Source organism: Coenobita brevimanus, chromosome 16, assembly GCF_032717465.1.
Source record: "Coenobita brevimanus isolate Jiangsu-jjx chromosome 16, ASM3271746v2, whole genome shotgun sequence".
Lineage (NCBI taxonomy): Eukaryota > Metazoa > Arthropoda > Malacostraca > Decapoda > Coenobitidae > Coenobita > Coenobita brevimanus.
This window is the reverse complement of record NC_136969.1, coordinates 22,616,191-22,639,147: the sequence shown is the minus strand read 5'-3', so window position 1 is coordinate 22,639,147 and position 22,957 is coordinate 22,616,191. Positions and strand designations below refer to the sequence as shown.

Sequence of the window (22,957 nt, the reverse complement as noted above, 5' to 3'; positions counted from 1 at the left end):
TTGGTGGTGGCCATAATCAAGAGCCAAGTATGATGGAGAAATAGAAGAAGGGAAGGACAGGAGGAAGGAGTAGTTGCAAGGAGAGTGGAAAGGTTACAGGAGCATGAGAAAAAGGCAGAATATAAGAGACAAGTGGAGGAATGATTGGGTAAATATGAATTGGAGCAGATGGGGGAAGTGGAAGGTGTGTGCAAGATATTCACAGAAGAAATATGTGCAGCATGTGATGTGGTGTGTGGGGTGAAGAGAAGACGGAAAGGGGTGCAAGAACAACATGGTGGAATGAAGAGGTGAGACAGGCTGTGGCACAAGAAGAAAGCAAACAATGAATGGATGAGAAATAGGGGCGTGGAAGAAGTTAAGAGGCAGAAGAAAGAGTTATATGTAGAAAGGAAGAGAGAGGTGAAAAGATTAGTAAGAGAGAGTAAGAAGAGAGTGGATGAGGAATTTGGAAGGAATTTGAGTGTAAAGTGGAGGGACTGCAAGAAAATGTTCAGGAAAGAGGTAATGAGAGTAAGACAGGGTGGCAGTGAAGTTAGTAGGGGAGTGAAAGATTAAAATGGTAGATTGCTAGTGGAGAATGGAGAAAAAATGAGGAGATGGAGAGAACACTTTAAGGAATTGTTGAACATAGAAAATGGAAGTAATGCGAGTATAAGTGGCTGGGGAATGGCTGGGAGAAGGAGGGAGGTGAGAAGATAGGAAGTAATCAGTAGGATAGAAGTTGTGGAAGCAATGAGGAAAGTCAAATTGGGGAAATCCCCAGGAACTGATGGAGTGTGTGGTGAAATGCTGAAGCATGGGGGAGAGATAGTAGTGGAATGGATGTAGAAGATGAACAGATTGGCCTGGGAGGAAGGTAGAGTCCCGGATGATTGGAAGTCAGGTATATTTATTCCCTTGTACAAAGAAAAATAGGAAAAAGAAGTGTAGAGTACACTGTAGCACCAGTCGAGCAGGGCAGTACTCCCGAGGTGGATGGAAAGCTGATGACAGGGAGAGCTGGAGCTCCCATTTCATCAGCCCTCAGGACTAGTTCCTGATCATTCCCCTTTGCTGAACTTTTTCAGTGTGTCAGTAACACAGAGGGTAGGCCAGCATGCTCTCCAATACAAATTTCTCTATCCACACCAAACTACATGTACAGTACACACTACACTTCCTTTTCCAAAATTCAAAAAAATCATGGCTACTCAACACTCAGCCTTGGAGTCCCCGGGGGGGGGGACCATTAATGCCTTCACCTTCTGCCTCTCTCCCGGTGACGGCTTGAGCTGCCTGGAATCACTGTCTGACTCACTTCTTCTTCATTTCTGCAACAGTCACGGCCTTTCCTCTAACTTTCGCTCTGTTGAGCACCACCTCTCCCCCTCTAAACCTCACCTTCTCTTTCTAACTGAGACTCAGCTGTCTGAAGCAACTGACAGCAAACCCTTTTCTGTATGCTCATACTTTCTCTATACTCATTTCAAAGCCAAAGGTGGATGTTGTGTATATATATGCAACGACTTATCTTGCCCTTATGTTCCAGAACTCGATTCTTCTGACTTCTCTACACTCTGGTTTAACCGGCCCCATCCCATCGACGTATGGGTATGTTGCAACGATTTGCATTTGCCAGTCCCGGCGACGTACCAGTACGTCGTGCAATTGCAAGATCCCTAATTTGCACAATTTTCAATTTTCGCACGTGATTTTTCGTATGTATACACGGGACACCTTCCTCTATTCCTCTACAAGATGCCAAGCAGGGACAATGCCTTACACTGCATAACCTCCCCCCTCCCCCCCTCACGCCATTGTCTTGGCAAAGGACCTGTTACCAGTGACCTGCCTAGTAAAGATATTCAGGGCCAGAGTGATTCCCCAATCGATGACAATGTGGAGGACAATATTTACATAGCATTAGAAGAAGAAACAGCCAGAAATAATGATCAGGTAATGTGGCAAAAAAAGGTCAGGTATGGTGATTAGTTAGTGAGTGAAACAATGCTTATAATGCCTTTATTACTGCTTGAAAACCAATATACTCACATACTACATATACATTTGTACCAAGTAAATAAATAAATACCGTTTATGAGTGGATAAAATAGTTACCCTCCCATAGAACTCGTTTTCTTTGGTGCCAGCATGTTAGAAAACCCACTCAGGTAAGGAGGAACTCCTACCTGGATTGGGCACTTTAAACCTCAGGTGAGCGATTTCTCTATGAATTTTCGATGTTTCTCACCAAAAGCGAAGGTTTTAGCCAAAAAAAAAAAAATCGAAAATACCTCGGGACTGAGGGATGTCGGAGGTGCGGAAAACCTCGGGACGTGACGGGTTAAGCTTTCCTGTCATTCTCTGACTATATATATCTGTGCAGTTTACTTATCCCCTAATTCTACTGACTACCAAAAATTCTTCGACTATCTTACTTCTACGATGGAACACATTCTATTCATTTCTCCTTTCTCTGAAATCTCCATTTCAGGAGATTTCAATGTTCACCACCACCTTTGGCTCTCCTCTCCTTTCACTGATCCACCTGGTGAACAAGCCTACGTCTTTTCTATCCTTAATGACCTAAAGCAGCTCGTACAGCACCTTACCCATATCCCAGACAACCTTGGAGAGAGCTCCAACATACTTGACCTCTTCCTTACAACTAATCCTTCTGCTTACACTGTTAATCTTTTCTCTCCGTTGGGCTCCTCCGATCACAACCTTATCACCTTAACCTGTCCTATCACTCTGGTACGGCCTGTGAACCCTTCCAAGAAATGCTGTCTGTGGCACTTTGGAGCTGCGCTGGGAACCCCTCAGGCAGTACGTCGTTGATTTTCCCTGGAATGATTATTGCTTCCATGGCTGGGAGCCATCTTAGTGTGCCTTGCGCATTACGGAGGTTATCCTCTCAGACATAGAAGCATACATTCCTTTCTCGTATCCTTTGTCTAACACAAGAAAGCCTTCATTTAATCACACTTCTTATAATGCTGTCCACAACAAGGAGAGGTCCTACAAAAGGTACCAGAGCCAACCCACCCCTGAATCACATCATCTTTACGTTTCTGACCGGAATCGTGCTAAGACTGTTCTACGCTCTGCTAAAAATAATTTCATCCGTACTAAATGCTCTCAACTCTCCAACTCGAATTCTTCCCACTCCTTCTGGCACCTTGCCAAAAACTTATCTAACAACTTTACCTCATCATTCTTCCCTCCTCTTTTCTGCTCTGATGGTTCTGTAGCTATTTCTTCTACTGATAAAGCAGATCTCTTCGCTCAGACTTTCTCCTCCAGTTCTACCTTAGACGATTCCGGTGTTGTTCCTCCATCACTTCCGCCCTCTGACTTCCTCATGGTTGACATTAAAATTTCTACAGCTGATGTATTTTCTGCCATCACTGGCCTCAATACTAACAAGGCATATGGGCCTGATGGAGTCCCTCCTGTTGTTCTCAAGAACTGTGCTTCTGTGCTTACACCCTACCTAGGTAAATTCTTTCCCCTTTGTCTGTCAACTTGTACCTTTCCTTCTTGCTGGAACTTTTCTCTCATTCAGGCAGCCCCAAAGAAGGGTGACCATTCCCAGCCCTCTAACTATCGTCCTATTGCTTAAACATCCTGTATTTCTAAAGTTTTTGAGTTAATTTTTAATAGAAAAAATTTAAGGCATGTTTCCTTTCACAACCTTCTTTCTGATTGTCAGTACGGGTACCGTCAGGGACGCTGCACTGGCGATCTTCTCACCTACCTTTCAGAATCCTGGTCAGCTTCCTTTCGGGACTTTGGTGAAAGCTTTGCCATTGCATTTAACATCTAAAAGGCCTTCGATCGAGTCTGGCATAAATCTTTGATTTCCAAACTGTCCTCTTACGGTTTCTATCCTTCTGTCTGTGCCTTCATCTCTAGCTTCCTTTCTGGTCGTTCTATAGCCGCTGTTGTTGACTGCCATCGTTCTTCTCCTAGATCTATCAATAGTGGTGTCCCTCAGGGCTCTGTCCTATCACCAACTCTCTTCCTTTTATTCATGAATGACCTTCTAAACTGTACATCTAATCATATCCACACATACACTGATGACTCCACCCTTCATCTTTGCATTCGGTTCCCGCAACGTCCTTCTTAGCAGTTATTTCAACAAACAAGGGATGAGGCTATGTCTGATGTCTGACTTGGCTCGTATCTCTGACTGAAGCAAAAATAATCTGATTGTTTTTAATGCACCTAAGACTCAGTTCTTACAACTATCAACCCGACAAAATCTTCCACAGATATACCCACTAATGTTTAATGATGTTCAGCTTAATCCTGCATCATCCTTGAACATGCTTGGAGTTTCATTTACTCGGGACTTATCATGGAAAGATCATATTACATCTCTTGTAAAATCTGCTTCCAAGAGATTAGGTGTGCTAAGCCGACTCCATTCCTTTTTTTACCCCTGCACAAATGTTGACTCTATACAAGGGTTTTATCCCCCTTGTGTGGAGCACAACTCTCATGTACTGGGAGGCTCCCAACATACAGCTCTTCTCAATAGGGTGGAGTCAAAGGCTTTTCGTCTCACTAACTCTCCTCCTCATACTGACTCTCTTCAACCTCTGTCTCTTCGCCGCACTGTTGCATCTTTATCTCTTTTCTATCGCTACTTCAATGGTTGCTGCTCCTCTGAACTGTCTACATGCATTCCTCCATCTCTACAATGAGTGTGTACCACCCGTCTAGCAGCAAACTCTCATCCCTTTTCAGTCCAACTCTCTAATACAAGAGTTAACCCTTACTCCCAGTCCTTCATTTATGCAACAGGTCAACTCTGGAACTGTCTCCCTCTGTCTGTATTTCCTGCTCCCTATGATCTCCAGTCTTTCAAACGCAGTGTGTTCAGGCATCACTAAATGATCGGACCTTGAATTTGGCTCTTTCTTTTATTTTGTTTTTCTCTTGGAGGGAACTGTTATTGCGGGGTCATGGCCTTTGGTTCCTTCCTCCTCGCAAAAAAAAAAAAAAAAAAAAAAAATTGAAGCATTTGTCTTCTTAGTGTAACTGGAAAAGTGTATTGTAGGATACTTATTGACAGAATTAGGGAAATAACAGTGGAATTAGTTGGAAAAGAACGGGGAGGTTTTAGGAAGGGAAGAGGTTGTGTAGATCAGATATTCATTCTTAGATGTTTAGTGGAAAAGTTTCTAGAGAAGGGAATGAAGTTGTATACAGCCGTCATGGATTTGGAGAAAGCATATTACAAGGTGGATAAACAAGGATTGTGGAAAGTATTAAGAATATATGGAGTAGATGGGAAGTTGTTGAATGCTGTGAAGAGTATGTATGACGGTGCTAAGGTTGCACTGCTTCTGGATGGTGAACCGAATGAATTTTTCTCTTTGAAGGTTGAGTTGAAACAGGGATGTGTCGTGTCTCCATGATTGTTCAATCTGTACATGGATGGAGTAATAAGAGATACAAGGTCGGGCAGTGGATGTTGGAGTGGCCCTAGTGAGAGAGGGTAGTGTTTGGGAACTCCCTGTACTGTTGTTTGCAGATGATACTATGTTAAGTAAAGACAAAAGGGAGCTGCAAGGCTTGGTGGATGAGTTTAGGAGAGTGTGTAAGAAACGGCATCTAAGGGTGAATGTAGGGAAGAGTTAAGTGATGGTCTTTGAGAGACGTGAAGTCAGTAGATGTACAGTGAGGCTGGATGTTGAGGAAATGGAAAATGTGAGTACGTTTAAGTACTTGTGGAGTGTGATGAGTAAGGATGGAAGTTTAGAGGGCGAAGTGCTTGACAGGGTACAACAAGGAAGAAAGGTTGCTGGTTCCTTGAAAGCAGTGATACGAGACAGGGAAGTGAGCATCGAAGCGAAAAAGTTACGGCATGACAGTATTGTGTTACCACCTCTAACGTATGGAAGTGAAGTTTGGACGTTGTTGGAAGGACACAAGTCAAGATTGAAAGCAGTGGAAATGAGTTATTTAAGAGGAGCCTGTGGAGTCACAGGGAGACACAGGCTGACAAATGAGGATATAAAGGAGCGTTGTGGTGTGGATTTGGATGTGATAGGAAGCGTTAGGAGGAACACACTGAGGTGTTTTGGCCATGTGGAGAGGATGGAGGGTGAAAGAGTGACGAAGCAAGTGTATGTGAGTGAGGTGGAGGGGGGAAGAGGGAGGGGGAGGCCGAGGATGAGATGGAGGGATGGAGTGGAGAGGTATATGAGGGGGGGGAGGTGAGTTGGTAGTAGGGCAGTGAAATGGCGGGGGACAGGACGACGTGGAGGCGATTTGATTGTGGCCACCCCGTATGCGATTGAGGCGTCTTGCAATAGAGAGATAGCTAGATAGGTAGATCAGGATTACGACAGTTAAAATTTCGCGTCGATTACCGTAATCCTAACCACGGTTAGGATTTCACTAGCTAGAATTTAGCGGTTTTGTTTGGTCGTTCAGTTAGGTTAGAACTATAATTCAGCTTAAACCGCTAGAATTTAGTGGTTATGACTGGTTTTTCAGCTATGTTAGAAGTACGTTAGTTAGGTTAAGTTAGGTTAGCGGTGACGGTAGTAATCTTAACCATGGCCCTATATTATACCATGTGCTTGCCTTTCTGAAAACAGTAATGACAAGTGGATTGGTGTACAAATCTGTTAGATATAGCGCTTTTGGAAATAAGCGATGAAGTTGTCTGGATCACCACAGTATGAGACACAGGTAACTTGGAAATGGTAGAAGTCAACGACCGGGATGTGTGCATGTAGCAGTAGTTTGATCATAAACGTGTAACATCAGTCTCCTAAAAATCCATAAAAAAAATAGTATCAGACACACACACACACACACACACACACACACACACACACACACACACACACACATCGCTCGCTGCCTCAGTGGTAACGTTCTCGCTTGGCATCTGGTAGACGGGAGTTCGTGCCGCGCTCAGGTTGCGAAAAGTTTCACTGACGAAGTGGGTGGTTACTGTCCCCCTTGAGCAAGGGGAAGGGTGTGTGCGTGTGTGAAGGTCACAGCCTTGCCCTTAAATCGGACTGTATGAGCTATCAGCTCCCTTCCGGGAGGGTAAAAGCTGACGATCACGACCATCAAATGATCCTGACCGACCCGGTGAATTACACACACACACACACACACACACACACACACACACACACACACACACACACACACACACACACACAAAGAAAATTAACAAACATTTCTAAAAACTGCAGATGCATTTCATGAATGATAAGGTAATAACTAGTTACATGAATATGGTATCAGTGTAAAACAAGATACGATGATATTTGTGAAAAGGCGGGTGATGGTCCTGCTTTATTTTCCAGCACTTTTAACCGAGACAGATCCCTTCGCGCGCCGTAAGATGAACACCTCATCACTTTAAAACTACGGTTGGAGCGACGAAGAGGTTGCTTGTGGGAAGAGGTTGTTTAATACTACTTACCCTTATTTCTTGTTAAAACTGAATTCGTCATAAATATCTCAAGGTTTGTCTCCAGGAAACTCATTCTGTGACAACACATGATTTACCTGGTCTCTTGCACTTGACAACACTGACGTACAAGGTTATGAGATCCGTGCAACATATACTGCACATGGGTTATCTAGATTTTTTTAAATGCAAGGAAGAAGAAACCAAAGGCCAGGAGCCCGCAAACCGTTCCTTCCAAGAAAAAAACAAACAATATAAGAGAGCCAAATTCAAGATCCGTTCATTTCGAGATGCCTGGACACACTGCGTTTGAAAGACTGGCGATCATAGCTAGCAGGATATACAAACAGAGGGAGACAGTTCCAGAGCTGATTTGTTGCATAAATGAATGACTGGGAGAAACGATTAATTCTTGCATTAGAGAGTTGGACAGAAAAAGGATGAGAGTTTGTTGGTAGATGGGTGCTATGCGCCCGTCGTAGAGATGGAGGGATGCAAGCAAACAGTTCACAGGAGCAGTGACTATTGAAGTAGTGATAGAAAAGAGATAAAGATGCACAATGTGGCGAAGAGACAGAGGTTGAAGGGAACCAGTAAGAAGGGGAGAGTTAATGAGATAAAAAGCCTTTGACTCCACCCAATTTTAAGAAGAGGTGTTTGTGAGGAGCCTCCCCACACATGAGAGTTGTACTCTACACAGGGGCGAATAAAACTCATGTATAAAGTCAACAACTGTCCAGGGGTATAGAAAGTACAGAGTCGGCTTAACACAACTACTTTCTTGGAAGCAGATTTTGCAGATGTAATATGATCTTTCCAAGATAAGTCCCGATTGATTTAAATCCCAAGCATGTTCAAGGATGATGCAGGATTGAGCTGGGTATTATTAAACATTAGTGGGTACTCCTGTGGAAGATTTTGACGGATTGATAAGTGTAAAAACTGAGTCTTTGATGCGTTAACAAAAACAAGATTATTTTTACCCCAGTCAGAGGTACGAGCCAAGTCAGACATTAGGCGTGCCATAGCCTCATCCGTTGTTTGTTGAAGTAACAGCAGAGATGGACGTTGCGGGAACAGAACGGAAAGGTGAAGGGTGGAATCATCAGCGTACAAGTGAATAGGGTTAGATGTACAGTTTAGAAGGTAACTGATGAATAAAAGGAAGAGAGTTGGTGATAGGACAGAGCCCTGAGGAACACCACTGTTGCTAGATCTAGAAGAAAAACGATGGCCACTTACAACAGCGGCTATAGAACGACCAGAAAGGAAGCTATACAGTATATAAAGGCACAGACGGAAAGATAGAAACCGTTAGAGGGCAGTTTGGAAATTAAAGAATTATGGCATACTTGATCGAAAGCCTTTGAGATGTCAAGGGCAATGGCAAAGCTTTCGCCAAAAGCCCAAAATGAGGATGAAAGGAACCTGAACGGTAAGTGAGAAGATCGCCAGTGGAGCGTCACTGATGGAACCCATACTGACGATCAGAAAGAAGGTTGTGATAGGAAAGATGCTTCGAAATTTTTCTGTTAAGAATAGACTAGAAAACTTTTGAGACACCGGATGTTAAAGTAACTGGGCGATAGTTACAGGGTTTGGAATGGTCACCCTTCTTTGTGACTGCCTGAATGAGAGCAAACTTCCAGCCAGAAGGAGAGGTACAAGTTGACAGACAGAGGCGAAAGAATTTACCTAGGCAGGGTGTAAGCACAGAAGCACAATTCTTAAGGACAAGAGGAGGGACTCCATCAGGCCCATATGCCATGTTAGTATTGAGGTCAGTGCTGGCAGAAAATATCAGCTGAAGAAATTTTAATGTTAATACAGTGACATCTTTCTTCGTCGTTTTAGGGTATTGTTGCCATATTCAGACAGTATTATTTTTGCAGAGGTATTTGGCATCGCAACCGATAGCTATATCCTTTATTAATTCTTTCAGTACGAGAGGTCTTTCCTAACTTAAACACGATCGTCCTTGGGAAGCTGGAACAAAATGAAAAAAAATAATCACCACACTTGTTTATTCTGTTGCTTTCACCCATGCAGGTAACAAGGACTCAAAAAATGTAGTAGAGTGAATATCAGCGTTAAAAAAAGAACAACTCTTAAAAGTACAGTATACTGATACTGACACACTTTTCCTGCAAAACGGTTAACCCCTTCAGTCTGATCACGTCTCTTAATTATAATCAACCAACCACCACATAATATTATTTAACCCGCGACTCTTGAAGCAACGATGGGTATTACGTTTAATAAGCGCGCGTGTGTTGGGGGGGGGGTTGTCCGTGTGTGTGTGTGTGTGTGTGTGTGTGTGTGTGTGTGTGTGTGTGAAAAAAAGCACAGTGAAAGTTTTTAAATCATTTTTTGCCAAATTTGGCAAAACAGTGAGTAAACCTGTTGTTACTTAGAACGTAAGGTCAAAGTCTTGGTCACAGGGCAAGGTCAAATGCTGACCTAGCAAAGTCAGCTAAAGTAGTTTTTAACCAGTTTAAATAAACTTGGAGAAATTTTTGGCGGTAAGGCAAGAATGGTGTGATTCAGTTTCGAGAACAATCAAAGGTCAAGGCCACAAGGCAAGATTAGAGTTCGACTCCTGTTTGCGTTAACAAAATTACCCCAATTCTGATACGATTTTAACCAAACTTGGTGAATGGGTTGAGCATGATCCAAGGAATAGTTATTTTTCTTTATAGAACAGTAGGTCAAAGGGCAATGACACGAGGCAAAGTCATCTTAAACAGTTCTTACCTGACATAGACCAAACTTAAGGAAAGGTTGACGAAAAGGGATTTATGAAATATTTTTGTTTATCAGATCAACCAGTCAGTGTTACGGGTCATGCAGGAGAGAAGAGATTTACTTTGGGAGACTATCAGTGAAAGGTCAAGGTCACAAGGTAAGGTCAAATTTCAACCCGTGTGTCTGCTTATGAAGAAAATTACTTTAACCGGTTTTGATCTTGACTGGATTAAGTCTGGTAGATGTACTTAGGATGACCCAAAATGATAACTTTTTTAGAGCAATAGGTCAAAGGTCAAGGTCATATGAAAAAGTTAACTTACACAGATTTTATCTGATGCAGACGAAACTTTGTGGGAAGGTTTAGTTTGTAACTCAGGTAAAGATATTTTGAGAACAATCATTCAAAGGGTAGGGTCACAGGGAAATGTTAAAGATCGAGGTAACTGGGCAAAGTCATCGCAAACACTTTAAATCAGATTTAAAGCAAATTTGTTGGAAAGGTTAAAGGTTAAGCAAAAATGAAATATGTAATCCGATTTTGAGAGTAATCTATCAAAGTTGGTGGTCATGGGTGTTGCACTCTTTGAATGATCCTCCTTGTTGAACGTATAATTGACCATTCTTAGCAATGGAGTGAATATTAGCTATATGTATCCCCTCTAACACAGTGTGAAAATGATCCATAGACTGAATAAACTCGCTTGAAGGGAACGAGAAAAAATATTAACAACGTTCTCTGTCTTGAAAGGTTAAATTCCTTGATAATCATAACCCCTGGGGTCTGGCATTATACAGGGACATACACGGCCGAATTCTTATGGCGTAGAGGGCTTCGTATACTCTTTTTATCTTAATTTAACCCAGATTGTCATCCTTTTACAGCTTACTTCAAGTATCTAAATGGCAGAAGAAGGCAAAGCAACGACTCTATATCCTTTCCATAGCACGTCATGACTAGTATCATATTCGTAGTGATTTATTTTAACAACTCTTCTTCTTCAAGATGAGATGGCAGTTTTAGGCCCGATTAGTGTAAAAATAGCATAGTAAACTTTCATAAGTTACTTATTTGGCATATTATACCTCGACATGCTCTTGTATGTTAATCCCTTCTTCCTTAACTTTGCCCCGCTCTTAACCCACTTGCGGCTTTTTTCACAAGACTCATCGGCAGAAAAAGACAATACTCGAACTCTGCACCCTTTCCATAGAATGTTTTCGTGACTAGCATAGTATTCTAACGTTAATCCATTGTTATAACTCAGCATCAGTGGTTGGGGCGTGACAGTTTTAGGCCATGTTAGAGTAAACCGACTATACTTATATCATTCTGGTATCGACATGCTTCACATTAATAACGTACGGTATAAGGCGATATTTAGCTGTAATAGCCTGTCCAGTAAATCGGTAAGGAAGAGGTAACAGAAGTACAAAAAAAAATTATTTTTCCATATTTCACCTTCACATTCTCATATACATATATTTTAGTTATATCCTTCAGTTATACCTTTTCATTATCGGTATACTTTTCATTAATAACACACCAGGAAATATTCAGGAGTTATGTGCAGAGTATGCCACTACGAAAATGGAACCACGAAATTTCTAAAGCTACTCAGAACACAACCCTTGATGTGAGGCAGGCTGGTGTTGACTTATAAGGATGGCAGGCTGTCCAGTGCATTTTGGTGCAAAATAGATATTCTGGGCTTCAAAAAATAGGAAATTGACGTGAAAAACATAGGAAAAAATAGGAAATTTATAGGATCATTATCAAGGTTTAGCAGCCAAAAAGGGCTTTATTATAGTAGCAAAATATGAGGAAAAATGCAGATATTGAAAATTTTAAATAGATGGATCAGTGAAGACAAAAAAAGCAAAAAGATGTTTTTGACAATAATAATAGCCACTGATTTTGATATGGTCCTGGCCTCCACCTCCCCTTACAGCCAGCCCTTAATCACCACCTCACATCTAAATGTCATCAACTGTTTTTTATTGACATTCGGTCCATCACCACTTAATGTTAGTATTTAGGATAGGTTTGCTCCATCCTGTTCTAATTGTTCCACCATGGCAGTAGCAACCTTAGCACCTTCTGTATGTCCAAACATCAGTGCTGTATAAAAACGTCTTACAATTTCATTCTGTTCTTCAGACCAAAAGCGGAAACTTAAGTCCATCTGTTTACATACCTGAGCTGTGGTGGTTTCATCATAGTGAAGAGTTACAGGGTTCTTACTTGAATTTACATCATAGATTAACTGTTTTTGAGAATAAGATCCTAATCCATCTGAAATGACATACGACACTTTGGAGCGAGACAACTGAAAGTTTTTAGAAATTAGACAATGAAACATGGAATTAAACGTAGATCCAATACCATCACATGATCTGTAGCTCATATCTGAGCTGGTAACTTTCAAAGCCCAGATAGTTTCAGCTTTAAGAACACCTGTTGAGTCGTGTGAAATGGCCAAATTTGAGCTAGCGCTTGTTCCAGGCTGTTCTGTGTCTCCTTTCATGGTTGCTGTAAGTTTGGTCTGTCCTGGGCTATGAACAACATTTCTGACCTCGATATGCCTTTTTGTTTTAGCATGCTGTAATAACTGTTTTAAACCAGAGTTATCAACTGATATATCTGTTTTACACAATTTGCAGTAGGCGGAATACACAGATGCAGAGCTGCTAGAACACCAGCTATATATGAAGTCACCATTGCTATCTTTTTGGGACCTCCAAGATGGATTATACTGTGTCTTTCCACTGGGCATGATTTTTCAAAAGCTATAGTCCTCAAAATCTATAAAAAATCTGCAAATAGAAAAATTGCATAGCTTCATCATAGTACATAATTATTAAGATTAATGCAGGATGACCACAGATAACACTTTATCAGGATCCTTCCCTGCAAATGATACTTATTACAGCTATAGCCATTGATTATCAGCACACTGACACAGATTTCAACACAAAATGTCCAATTTGTATTGAACATCAATGCAATTAATCGGCAGCATTTTCAAAAATATAGGAATTTGGTGAAAAATATAGGAATTGGGCTTCAAATATAGGAAAGTATATGGATCTCTGAAAAAATAGGAAAAAATAGGAATAATAGGAACACTTGACAGCCTGGGATGGGAAGTATAATGGGAAATACCTTGAGAGAGAGAGAGAGAGAGAGAGAGAGAGAGAGAGAGAGAGAAATTCTTTTAGGTAGGATCAGTAGCATTACAGCCCATCCAAATCAGGCGCGTTTAAGCTAATCGTTGTTAAATACATATGAAACTTCCACCTTTCTATCTACTTAACTTTATGCTTACGCATCTGTCTACCTGGTTATCTGTCTATCTCCGTCAATCTATCTGTCCTTCATCACTCACTTAAACAGTTAATCAGTCAGTCAGTATATCCATCTGTCTTTTAGTCTGCCTGTCTGTCTGTCTGTCTGGATATCTATCTGTCTGTCTGCTTATCTACTTTCCATCTATCTGTCAGTATATCTATTTACCTATCTTTTTATGTCTTCCTATTTATTCATCCATTTAACTTATAAAGAGCATACAGTACAAACATTCATTCAAATATCCATATACCTGTCCCTGTATTTCTTCCTGTGTATATATTTGCCTATCTTTCTCCTGTCTCTCCATCTCTTTACCTATCCATCCAGATCCATATCTGCCAAACTGTCTGTCTACCTATCCATCTTTCAGTCAATGATACATACAAACATCAACTACGCTATCATTTTTATCAATCGATCAACCAGCCTATTTGTTCATCCATCTATCCATCAATCTATCTGTGTTTGCATCTGTGTGTCTAGCCATTCATTCATCCATTCATCCATCCATCTATCTATCAATATGTGCCAACTACCTATCTATCGAAACAACTATCTATCTTTCTTTTTTTTTAAATAACAGAAGAGAGGAAGGAAAAACAAATGAATAAAAAAATAGTCCATACATCGGATTACTGGTGTCCTCCACTCATTAAATATCTGTAACAGTTAGACTAGAACACCTGTAGGTTGAAGTTTAGAGGGAAACAACTCTGGGGAAGCGAGTTCCACAGAGATGCAGTTCGGGAATGCAGTTCGGGGAATGAAAGAATTCTGATAGCCAGAAGTTCTGCAATATGGCTGAGTGACATTCCAGTCATGAGAGCTACCAGATGCCCATGTAGCACGAGGGAAGGCATGGAGAGGTGACGCAATGGACCCAACTTAGTCTGAGCATTTGCCATGAAAATACCTGTAAAATAATGCAAGGGAAACAATATTCCTTCTTTACTTGTAGGGGAGGTAGTTTACTTATAATAGCAGGGATATTAATAATTCCAACAGCTTTGTTCTGAATTTTGTCTAGTTGTTTTTAATGTAATCTCTCCACATCCACTCGACAAGGGTGAGCAATATTCAAGCTGAGAGCGCACATGCCTCATATAAATTGCTCATCATTGAAGAAGTTACGGACTCTGTACAATAATCCAGGTTTCTTTGAGGCGATTGTAGCAAGTGATCTGACATGAGAGGTCCAGCTAAGGGCATTGTTAAGTGAGACACCAAGAATTCAATACTTTTGGAGATAGAAATATTAGTAGCATTTATCTATCTATGTATCTGTCCTTCTATCTATCTATCTATCCATCCATCCATCCATTCATCCATCTATCTATCTGTCTATTTATCTCTTTCTAGGCTAGCATCAGAGGGTGTGCGCCTAACCCACCACCTAGCGGCTGCTACTGTATGTACCCCCAGCCGAGCAGCGCTACTCACTGCACGGTACCCGGCACGATATGGTAACTACTCATTCTCTCTCTCTCTCTCTCTCCAGCGCGATATAGTAATTTCGCCAAGTCTTCTCACCCTCTTTATAACTCTTTTCAGGATGATTACTTTAATCCTCAATGACCAGATCATATTATTCAGCTTAATTTTCGAAATGATGTTGTTAAAGTCTGCATTAATTTCAGAGCCAGGAGACACTTTCTGTATATTGGGTTGTTTTTTTTTGCTTAACCCCGATATGTTTGGCAATGAAGACCAGCCAAAAACACGTGAGCATCACCATCATCATCATCATCGTCTTTATCCTTCTGCGCTAGACGATTATATTCATGTTATGGGTTGCTATCTATAAACGCATCTACTATCCATTTCAGACCCCATGAGGCATCGTTTTTCGCAATATGTTCTAAACAAACAGTTGGATCAGTATGACATTTTGACACAGCTTGTTTGACACCGTCCCCTAATTTATGGCACTACAGTGCATTGCCAAGTGTATTTCATTAAGGAATTTACTCTTGGCTTTGAAGGCGAAGCTGGCAAGAGCCGAGTAGACATTTGGACTGGGGAACGTTTTACGTGACGTAGTTGTGACGTGTATCACTCCACCACCTCTCCCTCCACTCCCGTCGTCCCCCGTCCGAATGTCTACTCGGTTCTTGCCAGCTTTGCCTTCAAAGCCAAGAGTAAACTCCTTAATGAAACACACTTGGCAATGCACTGTAGTGCCATAAATTAGGGGACGGTGTCAAACAAGCTGTGCCAAAATGTCATATTGATCCAACTGTTTGTTTAGAACATATTTGCGAAAAACGATGCCTCATGGGGTCTGAAATGGATAGTAGATCACCACCACCACCAACACCACCACCACCATCATCATCATCATCATCATCATCATCATCATCATCATCATCTTTAACCTTCTGCCCTAGACGATTATGATCATGTCATGGGTTGTTATCTGTAAAAGCACCTAGATCACCATCACCATTATCATCATCATCATCAATATCCTTCTCCGCCAGATGATTACATTCATCTGATGGGTTTTTAATTATACACGCATCTCATTCATCATCATCATCATCATAATTATCTTCTTCATCTTCATTATCAGCCTTCTCTACTAGACGATTTTTGTAGAAAACTTATATAATTTATCCATTTACACACAAGACAGCTTACTACTGAGAAAATAAATTTTTAGCAAACGGAGGGGAACTAACGCATTCCAGTCACACCAACAACAGACGATTTCAATCACACTGACACCAGACGATTTCATTCACACTGACACCAGACGATTTCATTCACACTGACGCCAGACGATTTCATTCACACTGACACCAGACGATTTCAATCACACTGACACCAGACGATTTCATTCACACTGACGCCAGACGATTTCATTCACACTAACGCCAGACGATTTCATTCACACTAACACCAGACGATTTTAAGCATACTGACACCAGACAGTTTCATTCACACTGACACCAGACGATTTCATTCACAATAAAACAAAACGCTTTCATCCACACTGACGCCAAATGATTTCATTCACACTGACACCAGCCGATTTTATTCACACTAACACCAACACCAAACGATTTCATTCACAATAACACCAGACGATTTCAATCACACTAAAATCAGACGATTTCAATGACAGCAACACCATACAATTTTATTCACGCTAACACCAGACGATTACAATCACACTAACACAAGACGATTTCAATCACTAACACTTTACACTAACACCAAACGATTTTATGCACTAACACCAGACGATTTCAATGAAACTAACACCAGGCGATTTCAGTCAAACTAACAGCAAACGATTTCAGTCAAACTAACACCAGACGAGTTCAGTCACACTAACATCAGACGATTTCAATCTCACTAACACCACCCGATTTCATTCACACTAACATGAGAATTTCGTTTACTTTCATGTATGAGTATTTTATTCACACTAATGTATGACTGTATGACTTTTACTCAGACAAACATATAGCTATTATATTCACTAACATATGGCTATTTTATTCGCACTAACACATGGCGGTTTTATTAACTCTAACATTTGGCTATTTTATTCACACCACCCTATAGCTGTTTTATTCACGTTACCATATACTGTAGCTATTTTGTTAACACTAACATATTGTTATTTTATTCTCACTAATATTTGGCTATTTTATCCACACTAATGGATATTTTATTCACTCTAACATTCGGCTATTTTATTCACACTAACGTATGGCTATTTTATTCACACTAATGGCAGTTCTATTGACATTAATCTATGGCTGTTTTATCGACACTAACCTATAGCTATTGTATTCACACCAATATATGTTCATTTTATTCACGTTAACATATATTAATTTACTCACACGAACATATGGCTGTTTTATTCACACTGGTGGCTATTTTATGGACACTGACATGGATATTTTATTCACAATAACCTATGTCTATTTTATTCACATTAACATATGGTTGTTTTATTCACACTTACATATGGCTGCTTTATTCATACTAACATATGGCTGCTTTATTCATACTAACATGGCTACTTTATTAATACTAACAAAAATATGGCTACTTTATTCATACTAACATATAGTTACTTTATTCATACTAACATATACTTACTTTATTCATACTAACATATGGCTACTTTATTCATATTAACATATGGCTACTTTATTCCCACTACCATATAGTTACTTTATTCATACTAATAAATGGCTACTTTATTCATATTAACATATGGCTACTTTATTCATACTATTATATGGCTACTTTATTCATACTAACATATAGTTACTTTATTCATACTAACATATGGCTACCTTATGCACACTAACACCAAATAATATAATGCATCTGAGGAAACAGCAGTGCAGGAGGGTTGGTAACAGACCCATTTAACTCTTTTACTTCCTTCAAAACTCTTCGGTCTTTATGTAATTACTAATTTATTTTGACGTGGGGGCATCTATTGGGGTAGCTTTGTCCGACTCTTTCTCACGAACTATTTTTGAACGCAAGGGGCTTCACTTTTTTTGAAGCCAAACAGCACCAGACCATGCTGCACCACACCTCACACATCACACCACACCACACCACACCACACTAAATCACCCTCCCACACCACACTATACAAAACAACACAACACCACATCACACAACCACACCGCACAACACCGCACCACACACACCACACCACACATTACACCACACCACACCTCACAAAATCACCCTCCCACGCTACACCACGCAAAATCATCCTCCAACGCCTCACCACACACCACACCACACAACACTACACCAAACATCACACAAATTCACCCTCCCACACCACACCACACCGCACCACACCACACACACCACACGGTCATTAATTAAATTTTCCCCACAAACACCAGACGTTTTTAGTCACCCACGCTTATCTACTCGTACCCGAAATTAACTAATCTCCAGTAATTCGATGACCTGTTTTTTGCTATGTTCTTTACATCTCCATTTTATTTTAACCAGATTAGTAGAGTCATTTCGAACTCATGAACCTCTTCATATCGACAAAGCTCTCCTATGCTGAATGCAATCGTCTAACGGTAGCATGTGTGAACTCCAAATATATTTCATCTTTAAACGGTTAATTTTTGTGCCGGCAGGTTTGGTGGAGGACGCGAAGGTACAATATCCAGTGTTGGCGTTCACGACCAGCGGACCAGGCCTACCCCAGGATGAGGTCACTATAGCAGAGGTGCTACAGGGGGCTAATTACACCACGGCGATTGTGGGTCAGTTATCACAATTGTTTCCGTTGGTTAGGCTAAGGCCGTATCCACACCAAATGCCTGTTGGTGTGGACGGGAGTTCTGCATCACTGTAAGCTATAGAAGTTCCAGCCCGCATCCAGTGGAGACACTTCTGCAAGTTAGATATGTAAAACTCCTGGCCGCACCGGCACGAATTGTATGTGGACGAGGCCCAAGTCTGTCCTCGTATTCGTTTGCTTAGCAGTGGTTAGGTTAAGTTGGGACTTTTTATAGCACTCGAGTGTCAGGTTAAGTCAGGTTAGGTAAGGTCAGGCAATGTTAGATTAAGTCAGGCTTTGTCTTTTACAATGGCGGTATGTCAGGTAAGGTGAGACTATTTCTGGTGGAAGATACCAAAGAGCAGAAGTTAGTACTGTTCTTCACGGCCAGCGGACCCAGTCACGTCATCATAGCAACGAGATTACTGGAGCTAACTATGTCACAGTGTTTATTGGTCAGTTATTACTCTTGTTAGCTTATACTTAGCTTAAGGGCAGTTAATGTTAAATTAGGCTAGGCCGGGATTGCTAAGTTAGTAATCACATTATTAGGTTTGGTTAAGTTTGGTTTACCAGATCAAACCGATATGGCACATATCTTTTTATTTTTGCCATCACAAGAACATTTAATTCAATTCATTATAGACTAACAGAACTGGAAATATATGACATAACATCAATAACCCATTCAGTAGTAGTCTCCCATGAGCTGACTAGCAACATCTGGAGGCAGTAGGAATAAGGTGTTAAGGTATTTCTCTCACCCAGAGCTTAGGGTGGGGAGTGGTAGGTAAATATGCTTAATATACACATTTATTCGGTCGTGTCTTGGTCAGATGAGGAGGGTACTAAGCACGCAAGGTACGCAGCTCACAGAAACACATGATGAGATGCTAATTAGTGGACATTGCACAGTGAATTGCAGGAGGCCTAAGTTTATGGTTGCTACTCATGAGTTTGGCAGAACAAAAGTGGCATTTGATTTCAAAATAAGTCGACCTTACACTCTGCCAGGAAAATTGACGAATCGGTACTCTTGGCATTTTCAAACCTAAGACAAAATTTGCTTAACCCCTTCACTCGGTGGCGTATTTTTCGTTTAATACTCATTTTAGCCGGACGATTATACTGAGCTTAGGAGAGATTTTTTGAGCCGTAGGGGGCTAGAGGTACCCTTCAATTATCCCTTAGCTGTTAGACACCGTTCCGAAATTGAACAAAATCGTCTGTAGGTGTCACGAATAAAATGAAATTGCGTCACTGAAGTGAAAGGTTTACATAAGAATTGCCACGTTAGCAAGTCTCATCATGAGTGTTAAAATAATATATTTTATGTAAACATCTGTGTCCAATAATGTGATACACATATAATAAGAAAAATATTAATGGGTCTGTCTATCTATCTATCTATTGCCAGACGCCATAATCCCGTAAGGGGTGGCGTTAGTCTTTGAGTTAGTTGTTTTACGGGAAGGGGCACTAACCCTCTGCCAACTCACTTGCTGACACGCAGGGAACTCGCATGAGTTAGTTATATGGTTACCATCCAGCGTTGTAAGTGATTTCCCGGCTTACAGGAAACCATTAGGCTTGTCACTCAACGTAAAGCAACCTGAAATGAAAAGAGGAAAGATGGAAGAAATAGGAAGAGAAGAGGGCAGACACAGAAAAAGAGTGATAATGGTGAAGGCAGATTAATGGGTAATATGAAAAATAAGTTACTAAGCCAGAGGTGTTACGGAGATTTCTTGAGTAGACAAGAATACAGTTCAGTGTGGCTGGGAAGGAAGTGTATGTGCCAAACAATCCTCTTGACCTGGGTTCTGTCCTACCTGGGGATCGCCGTTCAACAGGGTGCATTAGTATGTTCTGTAATGGATACTTTTGAGTTATTGAGATTCACTTGATGACAAATACAGACCTTCCCACTCACAAAAACAGCCACTCCAACACAAAATTCCTTCTCTACATTTCACTGCACATTCCAAAAACCTTTCACGTCTATATCGTCCCTTGAAGCATTGCGTGTTGGTGGGTCACTTCTCAGATAGTGGCTTTTCATCAGCCGTATCAATCACTTGTTCTTCTGGACCCATAAAGCAAGGCCTGACCGTGCTAACAGAGCTACCCGCCCAGACTCTTGAGTCTGTAAGCCAGAAGGCATCATACATACGTAAATATATACCTGTACACACAGAAAGTATCTGTCTACCTGTATTTGTATCTATATATCTGTCAACCTCTCTCTCTATGTATCTGTACAGAGAGAGAGAGAGAGAGAGAGAGAGAGAGAGAGAGAGAGACTGAAAGTCGAGGAGCTGAGGATCAAAGAAATAGCAGGCGATTATAGGACCAGAGTAGGTGAGGGGTCAGAATCAGTGAGTTGGAATGAAATGGATCTGGACAGCTTGTGGAATGCTTGTAGGAACAGCTTAGTTATGAATGCTAAAGCGGTGTATGATATGCCAAGAGTAACAACAAAGAAGAATGTTACGTCATGGTGGGATGAAGAGGTTAAGAGAGCAGTAGAGGAAAAGAGGAAGAAGTTGCCAGACTGGATACAGGACAGGGGTTCAGTTGTAAAAATGAACTGAAGATACTGAGAGCAAGAAGCACGTAAAGAGACTAGTGAAGAGGAAAAAGAAGGTAAATGATGATCTAGGGAGAAAAATGAATGCAAATTACTCTGAAAATGGGAAGTTAGTCTGGGAAGAGATACGGAAATGTAGAAGTGACGGTGGAAAGAAATGTGAAAATGTGAAGGATATACTGTAAGTAGAATATTATTAACCCATGAGGATGAAATAAGGACCAGATGGAAAGAATATTTTGAAAGTCTGATGAACGGGAATGGAGAGAGCAAAGCCATCTTTAACATGATTTATTTGTGGGGTGTACAGAGAAGGAATGCAGTGCCAGGAAACTTGACACTTGCACAGGTGAAGAACGCTGCGAGGCGACTGAAAAACGGGAAAGCAGCTGATGTTGATGAGATGAATGCAGAGATGATTAAGCGTAGCGGAGAAAGCGGAAAGAAGTGCTTGGTGAGAAATGTAAGAAGGCATGGATGAGTGGGACTGTACTAGTAGAGTGCAAAAAGGCAGTGATTGTACTCACGTACAAAAATAAAGGTGAGCGAGTTGAGTGCAAGAATTATCGTGGCAAAAGTCGATTGAGTGTGGTAGGGAAAGTATATGGAAGAATTACTATAGAGAAAGTAAGAGATCAGAAGTCCTATTGAGTGACGAACATGGTTGCTTTAAGAGTGGTAAACGTTATGTGTATCAAATACTTACAGTGACACAGACTGTGGAGAAGGCTTGTGAGAAGGAATATAAGGTGGTTATGTCATTTATGGATCTGGAGAAATCATACGACAAAATAAGCAGAGAAGGATTGTGGAAGGTTTTTGCGCATGTACGGCGTAGATGGTAAGCTGCTAGGTGCAGTCAAGAGGTTTTATGATGGTAGTGAGGAATATGTAAGGGTAAATGGACATATAAGTGAATGGTTCACGATCAATGTGGATATGTGACAAGGTTGAGTGATGTCCTCATGGTTGTTCTCTCTCTCTCTCTCTCTCTCTCTCTCTCTCTTTCTCTCTCTCTCTCTCTCTCTCTCTCTCTCTCTCTCTCTCTCTCTCTCTCTCTCTCTCTCTCTCTCTCTCTCTATATATATATATATATATATATATATATATATATAACAGAACAGAGGAAGGAGAAGCAAATGAGTAAAAAAAATAATCCATACACCAGATTACTGGTGTCCTCCATTCATACTGAATAGATGCTAGGGCTGTCTCATACAGGACTGGTGTATTGCTATTAGCGGGGGTATTTTTACGACATGTCGGCGGGTCTTTTGGGAGATCAGTAAAGTCTGCATTAATGAAATTCAAATCCTTAAACTGCTCCCTGCCCCAGCAGAGATGTGAACCTGGGTCCGGTAGGACTGCAGGCCACCTCTACCGATTGATACACACACACACACACACACACACACACACACACATATATATATATATATATATATATATATATATATATATATATCTGTATACCTGGGCTGCTTCCTCCAAGGAAAGGAAGGTAGCCGAGACAAGACGACACACTCCCAATTTACTCATCCACTC

General features: G+C 40.9%; 1 protein-coding gene across 1 annotated transcript in view; it reads left to right on the top strand.

Annotated features, from left to right (window-relative positions):
- LOC145390995 (arylsulfatase H-like) overlaps nucleotides 1-22,957 on the top strand; it is a 163,273-nt gene that overhangs the window by 2,354 nt on the left and 137,962 nt on the right. The window contains exons 2-3 of the mRNA XM_080265728.1: nucleotides 14,892-14,995; nucleotides 18,677-18,805. Of these exons, the coding sequence (XP_080121854.1) occupies nucleotides 14,892-14,995; nucleotides 18,677-18,805 (233 nt within the window). The remainder of the gene's footprint in view (nucleotides 1-14,891; nucleotides 14,996-18,676; nucleotides 18,806-22,957) is intronic.